This window comes from Cucumis melo, chromosome 2 (genome assembly GCF_025177605.1).
Source record: "Cucumis melo cultivar AY chromosome 2, USDA_Cmelo_AY_1.0, whole genome shotgun sequence".
In the NCBI taxonomy this organism is placed as follows: domain Eukaryota; kingdom Viridiplantae; phylum Streptophyta; class Magnoliopsida; order Cucurbitales; family Cucurbitaceae; genus Cucumis; species Cucumis melo.
Genome location: NC_066858.1, coordinates 1258207 through 1271575, shown reverse-complemented (window position 1 = coordinate 1271575; position 13369 = coordinate 1258207). Strand labels below are relative to the sequence as shown.

The 13369-nt window shown below is 33.5% G+C and overlaps 3 protein-coding genes across 6 annotated transcripts; 1 reads left to right on the top strand and 2 right to left on the bottom strand.

Annotated features, from left to right (window-relative positions):
- Nucleotides 1-1283: 1283 nt before the first annotated feature.
- On the bottom strand, nt 1284-4708 carry LOC103492233 (sec-independent protein translocase protein TATA, chloroplastic). Its single transcript, XM_008452522.3, has 2 exons — nt 4008-4708; nt 1284-1530 (listed from the first exon to the last, which is right to left on the bottom strand). Exons 1-2 carry the CDS (start codon nt 4347-4349, stop codon nt 1396-1398), a joined length of 477 nt encoding a protein of 158 aa, XP_008450744.2. The 5' UTR covers nt 4350-4708; the 3' UTR covers nt 1284-1395.
- Nucleotides 4709-5822: 1114 nt separating this feature from the next.
- LOC103492230 (pentatricopeptide repeat-containing protein At3g18970) lies at nt 5823-9789 on the top strand. Of its 3 annotated transcripts, none has more exons than XR_007818937.1 (3): nt 5823-7307; nt 8331-8749; nt 9398-9789. XR_007818937.1 is itself a non-coding variant. In XM_008452519.3 (2 exons), the coding sequence occupies exon 1, from the start codon at nt 5823-5825 to the stop codon at nt 7305-7307; it is 1485 nt and encodes a 494-aa protein (XP_008450741.1). In that variant the 3' UTR covers nt 8331-9789. The 3 variants fall into 3 exon arrangements, 1 of the variants encoding a protein (XP_008450741.1); XR_007818936.1 differs by having other exon boundaries at nt 9392-9789; XM_008452519.3 differs by having other exon boundaries at nt 8331-9789.
- LOC103492232 (light-inducible protein CPRF2-like) lies at nt 7739-12786 on the bottom strand. 2 transcript variants are annotated; one of them, XM_008452521.3, is made up of 7 exons: nt 12349-12758; nt 10512-10614; nt 9373-9532; nt 8949-9024; nt 8729-8854; nt 8275-8617; nt 7739-7918 (listed from the first exon to the last, which is right to left on the bottom strand). In XM_008452521.3, the coding sequence occupies exons 1-6, from the start codon at nt 12712-12714 to the stop codon at nt 8297-8299; spliced, it is 1152 nt and encodes a 383-aa protein (XP_008450743.2). In that variant the 5' UTR covers nt 12715-12758; the 3' UTR covers nt 7739-7918; nt 8275-8296. The 2 variants fall into 2 exon arrangements, with proteins under 2 accessions (XP_008450743.2, XP_008450742.2); XM_008452520.3 differs by lacking the exon at nt 7739-7918 and having other exon boundaries at nt 8160-8617; nt 12349-12786.
- Between the last annotated feature and the right edge of the window lie 583 nt (nt 12787-13369).

Sequence of the window (13369 nt, the reverse complement as noted above, 5' to 3'; positions counted from 1 at the left end):
CTCTAAATTATATCCATATGTATTATTACTACTATATACTATAACCACTACAGATGGACTCCATGGTCAAATCGAGTAAGATGGAGTTAACTACCATGGCGACCACTGACTCGGTCGAAAATAGCTTTTGTCCCATAACAAATAATGTTATGCAATATATTTACCGTCTAGAATCAAAATGAGCATAACTCAATAACAATTGACATATTATTAGTACTGCATACTATAACCTCTACAAATCGACTCCATGTTCAAAATGAGCAAGATGCAAATGTGTTACCCTGGTGGTCGATAACTAAATGGAAATATAGTTTTAGTCTAATAACAAGTAATGTCGTATAATCCAATTACTCTTTCGAGTTATAATGAACATAACTCAACAGTAATTAATGTATCTACCTCCCACGGGTTAGAAGTTCAAATCAATTAAAAGAATGAAAAAAACCATCAACACAAGCCTACATCAACATGAGCATATTACAATAAGTTAGTGAAAGTTCAGTTTAATCTAACTTACTCTTTCCCAACTCACCCATTGTTTTTATTATATGAAATGAAAGACTTAAAGAAGAGTGCAAGGATATTTATGCCAAGCTACACATAGGATGGTTCAAACTAGTGGGCCACCTAGGAAGACCACAATCATCAACAAACTTTGGACCAAATTCTTTGCCCAACCAATAATAATTTCAAATGAGTACTTGTAATTGGAGGTTAAGAAAAGTTCATTATTATAAAACTGAAAGCATAAAAGAAGGATTTGTCACAATCATGAATCGATGGACCTATTATCATAAGCCCATAAAATCAGGCAACAGTTTAAATCAAAACAAATGTGCCTCACAGCTTTCAACTTTGAAATGAAATTGGTATTTTCCAAATCTTCAACCAAGTCAGGAATTCAAATCAATAACCAAATAATCTCCACCATCCAAAAAAGGATAGCTCAGAGATAGCAGAATTCAGACTTGGCATGAAAATTCTAAAAGCTAATAACCAGAGAGGAAGAGTTTTGAATTCAAGTATTCAACAAGCATATAAATTCTCTGTTGATAGTATCCTATGTAATATATTAGAACGTGCAGTAATGAAAAATGAAATTTGCATCGGTCGTGAAAAAGAGAAAAATGAAGGGTAAAAAGGATGTTGTAAAGGGAAGTTCAGATATTATGTTGTTGGTAGGGAGAGAAGTTGCCCTCTCAGATCGGCCTAGTTGAGGTTATAGCTTATATTTCCTTTTGATCTAATTAGAGTGGATTATGGTATCCATCAGAGTCCAGCACTGGAAAACTAATTTTCTTCATTAAGTGATCTTCAGATTCCAGTAACTGATTCTCATAATACATAAAACACAATGATAAATGTAGATGTGGAAATGATGGACTACCTACCGCTTCATACAGTCTCTTTTTGGTTTGATACCTTCAAATCTTGTCTCTTCTCTGCTTCCGTTGATGTAGGCTTTTCTACTGAAGTCTCTTCGGTTGGCTCAGGTTCTTTCTTCAGCTCGGACTCGAACTCCTTAGCTGCCTGCAATAATATTAGCAACATTATTCCTCCAACTACCAAAGTTGAAATATTGAAGCGTCGTTTTGCTGATTTTTCTAACAAATTGAGCAATTGAAGTTTTCCTAATACTTGACTCTATTGATGAAAAAAGACAGAAAACATGCTTCATCAACAAAATACTAGGTAGCTGTTTTAAGGGTGTATAATTGACGGAGTTGTTGATTTCTTAGAAATAGACCCATACATTAATTAATCATCTACAACGAACTATGAAGTATGAACTGAAGATTACTGTATCCTCATTCCACAATAACTTTCTCTAACTCAACACTAACAAATGTGACGGTCTTAGACTCTCAATTTATGTTTCAGAGTGCTTTTAAAGTAGTTTTAGCTACATTACTTTAAAATTGTTTAAAAGAAATCAGTTAAATGTTTAGTTCTACATTCTTAAAAGTACTTTGCATTCAGCCGTTTAGACTAAACACACTCTATAACAACCTACTTCAAGGTGCTTTGCTTTTTTCTAAGAACATTTTTACATGCTCCCAAGCATGATACTATTACGTAGGAGGTATTTTTTCTATGACAAAAGTGGCCGTCGCCAACTTATCAACTAGTTTAGATATTTACACTTGATTGAGAGATCAGAAGTTCAAATCTCTTACCCCAAGGCCCCAAACACTGTTCAATTAGAAAGATAAAAAAGTTTGTCATTCCTAAACATAGATGAATTAATGAAATTCACAATAACCTTTAGTCGGGCTCAAGCCCATTCTATATACTCTAGATTTGATGCTCCTCTTTTGTTAGTTGCGTTGTCTTTTTTATGTACTCCATTTCTTTTCTCTTTTTCAGTATTTTTTTTCATATTTTCATCCAGCTTGATTTCTCATCAAAGAAAATGGAAATTAACGAAGATTTTAAATTGTATTGAATACGATGGGAAATCATACCATAACAACAGCATAATCAAAGAACGTTAATGTTCATGTAGTAAGTACCACACATACTACCAGGCCTAGGTATATTCCGAAGATTCAAAAGATGGATCAAAAGTTTATCCAAATCGAACCTGGAGTAGAAGCCACGATAGCAAATGAATTCACCCGAATCCAGGAAGAGTTAGGCTAGAGATTGGAACAGTAAATAATGTGAAGATAAAAGGCGTAGCCTAGAAGGAAGGGGGAAACCAGAGATGCAGGTAGTTCAGGCTCCCTTGAACAGACACACACGAATAGAGGCAAACGACCGGCTAAAAGTGCAACTAAAGAGAAAAGGCATACCAATGAAACAGAGAACGCTCCTAGCAGTTGTGAGGTGCTGTTATTCAATATACAATTGAGGAAACCTGAGGTACTAATCTTTGAGGGGGAAGACGAGAAGACCCATTACCCATCAGGTAGCTACATCAAGTAAAGAGATATTTTGTCATGAACAAGCCGACGGAGAAGAATAGGCTTGACTTTACAGTTCTAAGTTTGGAGAGAGAAGCCCTCGAACGACATTAATGAGAAGACGCAGGGACTACGATCATGACTTGGGGGCATTCCATCCAAGGCATCTATTCCCTGAGGACAGGGATGGGGCCCCGCCCTATGAAGATCTCTACTGCCATTTGCAATACTAAAGAAAGGGTGAAGGTAGAAAAGGAATTTTCTCAAGATTAAGAGTTTGTTGACGTTTCTTAATTGGAGAATGCATATACCATTTTTCCACTCTGGAAATATCAGCAAAAGACTCCCGCGTAGTTTAAAGACAAAGGAAAAGGAAACAAGATTTCACGTCCATTAAAAACACCACCTACTAAGAATAAATGAATTGAAAAGCATTCGTAAAAACATAAGAAACAATATTCAACAGAGAGATGTCCAGTAAGGATCCTGGAAATATTACATATACCATTTAGTCTAACATGACTGATGACTAGATCGGATTATTCATGATCCAAAAGCAAAACATCCAAAACTTCGCAAAACTTCAATTAACAAAAGTACTTTCAGAATGCATTAGTTGAAGAAAACTACAACAAAGGATCAAGGACAAAGAACAGAACTCGCAAGGCTGGAAGATTTTACATATTAGAATGACGTAAAATTCTAAAATTTGAACTTTAATAAAGCTCATTCTCCCACACAGTCGCCCAGCCAGAAAAATAAATTCATAGACAGCTCAATCTTAGGGAATACTTTCAGTAATACTTTGGACAAAGCTAATAAATCGACAATTCAACTAATTCAAGATTGTTGCTTCTCGTGTAGCCACGAAAAGAAGGGTTAATTTTGCTAACTAGTTAGTCAAAATAAACCCAAAACAACAATTATCAATTACTTTTCTGTATTAGTGGACAAGCCAAGTGAAACTCAAACATCGCGCACACAATCCAAATTCAGTTAAAAAAAAAACTTCATTTCCCCGAATCCCCATTTCAAATCCCAAACAATTACACAATTCCAGAGCATCCAATCTGACCCAATCAACTAAAACCACAAACATACCTGTTGGAAGCTCTTGACTGTTTTCCCAATACTCTTCCCAACTTCAGGCAACTTCTTAGGCCCAAAAACCAAAGCTGCAACACCAGCGATTACAACAAGTTCAGGCACTCCAAGACCAAACAAAGCATTACAAGTGAGACCCTTATGAGTTGTTTTGGTGGTAGTTCTGAAGCTGGTCAAACGCAGTACCGAAGAATGGTTATGGTCACCGTTGGTGAAGAAACTGACGGTGGCATTGTTGGCGAAGAAGGCGGATTTAGAAGAGGAAAATGAAGGAGAAAGAGATGGAGGAAGCTTTGGAATGGAAGAAGTAAAGGATAGAGTTGGAGTTGAAATCACCATGGTCGCCTTCGTCGTTGAGGAGAAAAATCTTTGATTGGAAATTTGGGAATCTTTATCGGTTTAGGGAATGCTTCTCATCTCATTTTGATTAATTTTATTTGGGGGCTTTGAAATTTTTTGTATCAATCTTTTTCACGTGGGATTGGTATGAATTACAATAATCATCTTCATCTACGATTTGCGACTTTCAAGTCAATCCAAAGGTAAGAACTTTGATCATCTATTCATAATTTCTGTATTAAAATATTGGATTCTAATTATTAAAAGATTATTGTTTTACTTAAGAAGGTAAATTGTATCATAATTTTAGTCTCGAGCTTAGCCTTTGATATAACTTCATATATAAATTCTTATGATTTGATGACCTTCGCATATAGTCCATATGAATAAGATTGTTTTTTATGATTTTTTAAGACTAAAAAGATTACACTTCAAATTCATAGAGACTAAATTTGTAATTTAACTTCAAAATTTATATAATTATTATTTTATACTATTATATAATTTATAGTACATTACATATTTAAGAAAATGGATTGAGTTTGTAACCTAACATATTGAATTTCTAAATGTTTTATATGTATCTAATATAATTTTGCTAAAATTTAAATTTTGGATACAATAAAAAATATAAAAAAAATCGTTTTCAAAATTTGCAATGTTTGATCGTATAATCCAAAACAATTTTTAAGATTTGTCTCCAAAAACTACTAAATTCGAAGAATCTTAAAACATAAAACAGAATCTGAATTATCTACTAAACAAACCCTTGTTTATTTAGACGAGAAAAAAAAATGTAACAAACATACAAATTTATGGTTAACCTCGACACCTGAGGGCGAGGAATTGGGATTGACCTTAACTAGCCAACTACAAGACCCAACTCCCCACCTTAGCTAATCACGACATTGTCTTGATTTTGGTCTTGTTGAATAAATTCATCTTCTTGGTCCAAAATCATCCATGACGCATACTCCTCTCATTCATTATTCATTCGTCGTGTAGATCTCACGTAATTCTTAAATGTTAATTTTTTTTTTGACAAAAAACGAATAAAGGTAATATGAAAAATCTTTTCATACTACTACTAAAAAAATTATCGTAAAATCAAATATTTATGCATCCAAGTTGACAAAAATATTAGGCTTTTAATTTTTATGAAAATACCAGATAAAAATATGAATAAAATATAGATGTCAAAGAGAGTTGAACGGATGAGTATAACTACGAAGAAATTTCAATATCAATGTAGTATGATACGGACATTATTCTTACTAGTTAGTAGCACATCAACAACATAGGTGAGTATTAAAAACGTTTCTAAGTGTAATCATGAATTAATGTTAGAAGAATAAGACTCGGTGTGGAGAGTATGACTTAATGTAACCAAATTTATGTTTAGTGTATATCAAAGTATTTAAGACAATTTTGGATTTAACATAGAATTAGAAGCTTACTTAAGCAAATCAAAGAATGGAAACGAATGCAACCTCGCAAATGCACCTAGCCCCAAGACTGAGCTGCATCAACCACCTAAGTAACATAAGAATTTCTTCCCTTCAACTTCTACAAATTCATGCCCAATTCATAACCAATGGCTTCAAATCTCCCTCCCCTTACGCCAAACTAATCACCCATTTATGCAAGAAATCTTCCTCAGAATCCATCGCCCACGCCCATTTGATCTTCCGGCACCACCAACACTCTCCAAATCTTTTCCTCTTCAACACTCTCATAAGATGCGCTCCACCTCAATATTCCATCTCCATTTTCGCCAATTGGGTCTCCACCCCCCACTTCGAATTTGACGATTTCACTTTCATTTTCGTGCTTGGAGCTTGCGCGCGAGCCCCATCGGTGTCTACGTTAATGATCGGTAGGCAAATTCATACTCATATTCTTAAACGTGGGATTGTTTCGAACATTTGGGCGCAGACTACTATGATACATTTTTACTCGACTAATAAAGATGTGGGTAGTGCGCGGAAGGTGTTTGATGAAATGTCTGTGAGAAATAGTGTTACTTGGAATGCGATGATTGCAGGGTACTGCTCACAAAGTGGTAAGGTTTCTCAGAAATATGCCCGAGATGCGTTGGAATTGTTTCGGGGGATGTTGGTTGAATCAACGAATTTTGAGGTGAAACCAACGGATACTACAATGGTTTGCATTCTTTCAGCTGCATCTCATCTGGGTATGCTTGAAACCGGTGTCTGTGTTCATGCTTATATCAAGAAGACAATTGATTCCCCTGAAAAAGATGTGTTTATTGGCACTGGCTTGGTTAATATGTACTCAAAATGTGGGCTTCTTAGCAGTGCTTCGTCAGTTTTTAAGCAGATGAAGCAGAGAAACGTTTTGACATGGACATCCATGGCGACAGGACTGGCTGTTCATGGAAGGGGTAAAGAAGCATTGGAGCTATTGGATGCGATGGGAGCTCATGGTGTAAAGCCAAACGCAGTAACTTTCACAAGTTTGCTTTCTGCTTGCTGTCATGGAGGGCTTATTGAAGAGGGGCTCCATTTGTTTCGTGTCATGGAGAGGAAGTTTGGTGTTGTGCCTCAAATGCAGCATTATGGTTGCATTGTTGACCTTCTTGGGCGCTCTGGCCACTTGAGAGAGGCATATGAATTGATACTCGAAATGCCAATGGAACCTGATGGTGTTTTATGGAGGAGTTTGCTGAGTTCTTGTATGCTCCATGGTGATGTTGAAATGGGAGAGAGGGTGGGTAAGTTGCTTGTTGAGAGACAGGGAGGGGAGAGTTTTGATGACGAATGGTGTGTTGGAAGTGAGGACTTTGTAGCTTTGTCAAATGTTTATGCTTCTGCTGAAAGGTGGGACGATGTGGAGGCTTTAAGAGAGGAAATGAAGATCAAAGGGATTGAAAACAAAGCTGGGTTTAGTTCAGTACAAACTACGGGTTCTCAAGGCTTGGTGGAGACTTTATTATAGGTATTACACAATTAGTTTCAATTTATAAAACTGTTAATGTGGACGGTAGAAAGTTGTTTACGATATGTTGAATAGCATTTTTGTTTTCTGTTTCTAAATTTTTTATGACTATTTTTCTTTGTTCCTAATTTACTTATATCTGTATTTTAAAGAAAACATCATAGCCGAACTTTCAAAAGCATAACAAAAGCTGTTTTCGGAAACCTGTTTGCTTGGTGTTTGTAAGAAACCTATAGAAAGAAAATATAAGTATAATTAGAAAAAAAAAAAACTTAAATTATTAGTTCAGTCTTGCTTTCATATTTGTGTCTAATAGGTCCCTAGAACTTAAAAAATGTCAAATAGGTCCTTAAATTTTCAATTTTGTGTCTAATAGGTTCCTAACATTGTCAACATTATTTTTAACATGGGTGAATCTATTAGACATAAAATTGTCAAATAGAAAATTAAACTTTGAAATTTGTGTCTAATAAGTTCATGAGTTCAGAAAATGTTGAATGAGTCAGGGACTTACAAAATTGAAAGCTTCAGATGAAAGGAAAAAAGTAAATGGTAGGGACACCAGCACCTTTTGCCAATGCTCGATTTTTGACAGATTGAACTTTTTGACCCTGAAATGAAAGTTGAAAGACTAAAAATGCTATTGAACATATCATTTGAAAGCATTTTTAGAGGAAACAACTGGGCCTTCTCAGAAGTTGTTATAGCTTTTGAAACTGTGGAAAATATTTAATTCAATTTAAAATACTTTACTCTCTAAAAGGAGCTCATTTTATATTATGCTGTCAAAAAGCAACTTAAAAAATTGTAACATTTGGAAGTATTTTTGGAGGAAACACTGTGCCAAAGCGCTTAAATTGAAAAGGTAACACGCTATTCTTGAAATGTCACCTCATTCTTAAGAGTAAGTTTCATTTAAAATTGGAAAGCTGTTCGTTTAAAGAATATTGCAGGATATCTTTCATACATTTGGAACAAGATCACAACGGTTACTGCTGATCACCCTTTCCTGATGGATGACAGGTGCTTGAATTCCCTCGGATGCGCTTCTGAAGATGCTCCAAGCTTGCCACTCGCCGCAAGGAAGCTGTTCTTGCCATCTTGTTCCTCGGTACGGTTGCCATTTCCGGTGAATTCTTCTGAATATTTGCAGAAGAAATGTCTGCAATATGACTGTTATGTGCATCTGTTGAGATCTCTGAAGGGCTTCCCTCAAATGATTGGATGCTAATTGAGGATACTTCTGACATGGCATGGAACATAGATTTTGTACCAGTGATTCGCTTTACGGTTTCTTCAGCCATCTGTACCTGGAAATGGAATCTTGGCAATGTTATATCAAGAGAGAACAAACGAAGATCAGACTTTAGTTTTATGTTGCTGTTTCAACTCCCTCGAATCAAACTCAGCCATTGACTTACCTTAGCTCTCAAAGTTTCAAGGTCAGCTTTCAGAACTCTGTTATTAACCGCTGCTTCATTGTACTTTTGGCTTATATCACTGAAACGCTTCAGTAGTGTTGAATTTTCAAGTCTTAATTCAGCAACCTATAGACAATATGAATCGTGTTGACTTTTCACTGGTTGATAACAATAATATTATATACATATATTCTGAGACAAAGATTAGTTGTATGATCACCTTTGTCTCAAGCTCTGTCAAATGTGCTTGCTTTCTTTTTCTTGAGCGTCTAGCTGATTCTCTATTAGAAAGCATTCTGATGAAAACACTATGTTAGTATCTACATAACAATTTTTTTCTCAAAGCTTCTTTAGTCCCCACAACCACAACTATTATGTATATCTAGTCTTAAATCTCTGAACTTTGAATTATGTTCTTGTGTAGTCCTCACTGATAGCATTATCAAAGTCCATTGGGCAAGTGTGCTAATTTGTTACGATTCGGTTAACATGTGTCTAATAGGCACCATTGTCTTTTATTTACGTAACAAGGTTAATCTTAGAAAATTCATTGTTGAAACATTTTTAGTCTGGTAACGAAATAGGTGCCACCATCAAATTTATTGACTAAATTTATAATTTAACCCAAATGCTAGAAATGCTACCTTCTAATACGTTTAGCAGATGCAGGATCCATTTGCTCGTTCATATCATTTTCTCCTTCAACATCATCTTCTTCATCAGTTTGCTCTCTGGAGGATGATATGTTTGCTGAGCTGACTTGAATTCCATCCTTCTTTTGCACACAAGGTGAGCAAGAAATCCCTAAAGGTTCATTAATGTCATTATCTTGTGATCTTCATAATTTATATTAACCTCCTGAACTGAAAATAAATATAACTTTTTTCAGCCACCTATTATTGGATATTATTGTTCTTGTAAGTGTTGGACCAATAATTGATATTAAATTTCTAGGTAATAAGTTACCGAGATGTTCAAAAAGTACATTTTAATGTTCTTAAACTAGATTTCATTCCTATACTGTTATATTCAACAATGTGTCATGTTCTTTTTTTTAATCATTTATTCATGTTTTGTTGAAATAAATATTATCAAAATGGACATGTCCATGTCTCCAAACTATTTTAATTTTAAAAGCAACGTGTTGGCATAAGTAATAATTTAGAGGTTAAGGAGTTTCTATCTTTTCTAACCGAGTCAAACGTTAAAATATATACACCATGTTTATATTTACGTTCACTTGACATTAACTTGTAATATCGACATTGAAGTGTAGGTTCAATCCTCTAACTTTACATATTATTTAAAAATATTGTAGGTAACAATGTAATATTGAATTTCAATCAACATGTTGATATTTTTATGGTTCCATGGGTTTCAATATTGACATAAGAGGTGAGTCGATATTTTTTATATCGTAGAAAAAAACCACAAAACATAAAAATATAAACAATGAAATTTCACTAATGTAAATATAATATAAGTAATAATATACATTTCAATTTTGTTTAAAAATCATAAAAATGGCTATCTACTAATTGAAATTTATTTGTTGAATTTTTTTTTATATAAATTCTTCTCAAATCAAAATTAAAATATTTGACAAAATATTCACGCTTTCTATAAAAATTAAGTGTAATGGGTTTTGTTTTTTCGTGATTTTATTCTATGAAATGTAAATAATTTATCAATTTTTTTCTACTTTTGAAATTTATCAGCATTAACACAAGTAAAATTCAATATCAATATTTAGAAGGTTAGTTAACAATGGAATAGTGCAAACCTTTTGAAGGGGATTGGGATGGTAAGTGTGAGGCACTGGCTTGTGACTCATTTTGAGCTAAAGTGGAACTTGCACAAGAATCTTGATTCTTCCTAAAAGATCCCTGTTGTGACATGCATTCGTAAGAATCGATTATAATTGAACTAATATAGTGTTTGTACTATTAAATTCAAAATTAGAAGTTTGATCTTCGTATCATTAGTTAAATAAAATAAAGCTACTTTTTAACCAATATGTATGCATGTATAAGCACCGTTGTAATTTGAACTCGTCACTTGAATGAAGCATCAATACCAAGCAACAATCAAATGAGGATATTGAGTAAGTGTGTACTATTAGAAGGTAAGATAGGATTTTTCACTGCATCTACGATCAATCTAATATATTTAGTTATATTGGGTAATTATTTTGTTTTTTGTTTTCAAAGTTAAGTTTATTTTCTTACGATATTTTACCAATTTTTTAAGTAGAAGAGTTAAATTTTTACCAAAATTTCAAAACCACTCTTTGGTTTCCTAAACTTAAGTTTAGTTTTTGAAAACATTTGTAAAGAGTAGATAAAAACAAAAATTTAGAAGTGGAAATGAGGTCTATAAATCTACTTTTCAAAAACTAGAAAAATAAAAAGAAAAAATCGAAGGGTTACCGAACAATCTACCGAGAAACATCAAATACTCAATCTGATGATTAATTTGGCTTATTTGTTTTTCAATTTTTGTTCCATAGGGTCAAATTTAGAAAACAAAAACAAATCAATAAGATTTGATGCAATTTTTGGTATTTTAAATAAGTATAGTTTCTTGTTTGTGTTTTTTCCTTTTTCTCAAATGTGAATTTGAATTTTACACGTAAATGAGTAAAATATGTTAAAAAAAAAAAAAGGTAAAATGCATTATTAGTCCTTCGAATTTGAAGTTACGTCTATTTATTTCCCAAGTTTTAAAAGATACACTTTAGTCTCTAAGATTTATAAAATAGTTCTAAATAGTCTTTAATTTAACTTTAAACTAATGGAATGATGACTCGACCGTTAAATGCTAACATCGACAAATCCATTTGATTATTTGGCAAATAATTTAATATTAGAATGGTTTAAAACGTTAAAATCAAAAGCCATAAAATCAGTAATATTTCTTCTTCTACAATTCATGCACACCACAAATTATTAAGAAATGGTTTGGATTTTTACTTTCTTATCTCTGTCGTTCTAATCATTAATTTGAACTTAGGATTTCAATATACAAAGATTTTCTTAACCAACTTCGAAAAAAAGAAAAAAAAAATCATTGATGGAATTCATAAAATTTTGGAGAAGCCAAAGTTTCTTACTCTATCAAGCTTCCATCATTTGACAATCGGACGGTTAAAGCCAACCCAACAAACTGGAGGAATTGGTGGAGAATGATCATAGACCGGCAAATATTTGGAAGAAGAAATTGTTATCTTATAGATTATTAGTTTATTATGAATGTACATTAATTAATTCTCTAGAGTTTGGCTTCGAAGGTGGTCGTTGAAATTGATCGTTACCTAAATGGTTTGATCTTCATCGAAAGTAGTTGTGATGATTATTGCTATTGTAAAGCTACGGTAGTTGATTACAATGGTGGTTACCCAAGACGTCAATGGCGACTAGTAAGTGAAGTCGTTGGAAAAATGGTTGGAGAGGAAGTAAGCAAAGAGATGAAGTTTCTCGATGGATTATGTATGGCGGCGTTGGACAACCCCCACAACGAAAAAGAAAAAGAAACAGTGTTTGATCTTCATCGATCTTCATAAAATGAAGAACAAGATCAAACAAAAAGAGAGAGAGAGAGAGAGAGAAGAAAAATCTTACTCTACACAAAGCCACCGCCGCACACGCCAGATTCAGTTTACTTTTCAGAAACGCCCGATACTCCTCCGAATCTCCACCGCTACTTTTCATCCTTTCTTCCTCAATTTCACCATTATTCCGAATACTCTGTTTCTCCCAATTCCGCTTCAATTTCTCTCCAGATTCCTTAACTTCTACGGCGTTTGAAGGTGAAGCAGGAGGCGGAGAAATGGAGGAATCCGATACGGAGGCAGCTTCTTGAAGAAATCTCCGAAAAGACCACTCGGATGCGCTCCGGTTCAATTTAGATGATTCCTTCGGCGGGTCCGGCGAGGGCCAGAATTGGTCGGAGATTCCGTCGACGGAGAACAATACTCTGTCCATCATCTTTGAATATAACTTCTCAACCTGACATTTCCTTTCCCCTTTTTATTGGTTAAAAACTAAAATAACATTTTTATTTTTATATCTCTAATTTTTCTTTTCATTTTTTATTTTTAACTAATCTTAAATGATTTTGGTTAAATAATAACTTAATTTTAATCTTAAACCTAATATTGAACTTTATACCCCTATTTTATAAAATTATAAATATAACAAAATTCGTTTTCGTACATTTATATCACCGATAAACTCTATCGGTGATGATTAAAATTAAAAATTTTGAAAGCTGAAAAAATTATAGTTTTAATCTTCTTATTTTTCTTTTAATTTTGTTCTCTTTGATTTTTTTAGGTCAAAAATTAATTTACATTCTTCGATCATATTAATTTAGATCTGGAATAATAATTGTATCAATTTAAACTATAAATTTTCGAGTTACATCGATCTCAACTCCAAGCTATTAGTTGTATCTTATTCTCTGAATATTTACAAATGTACCAAATTAAATTTTGAACTTATATAAGTTTATCAATTTAACCCTCAACTTTCATAAGTGTATCCAAACAAAACATGATAAAGAGTTTAAATTGATACAATCATATAGGTTCGAGGTTTTAATTGACATACTTATAAAAGTTCAAGGTTTAAATTGCAACTA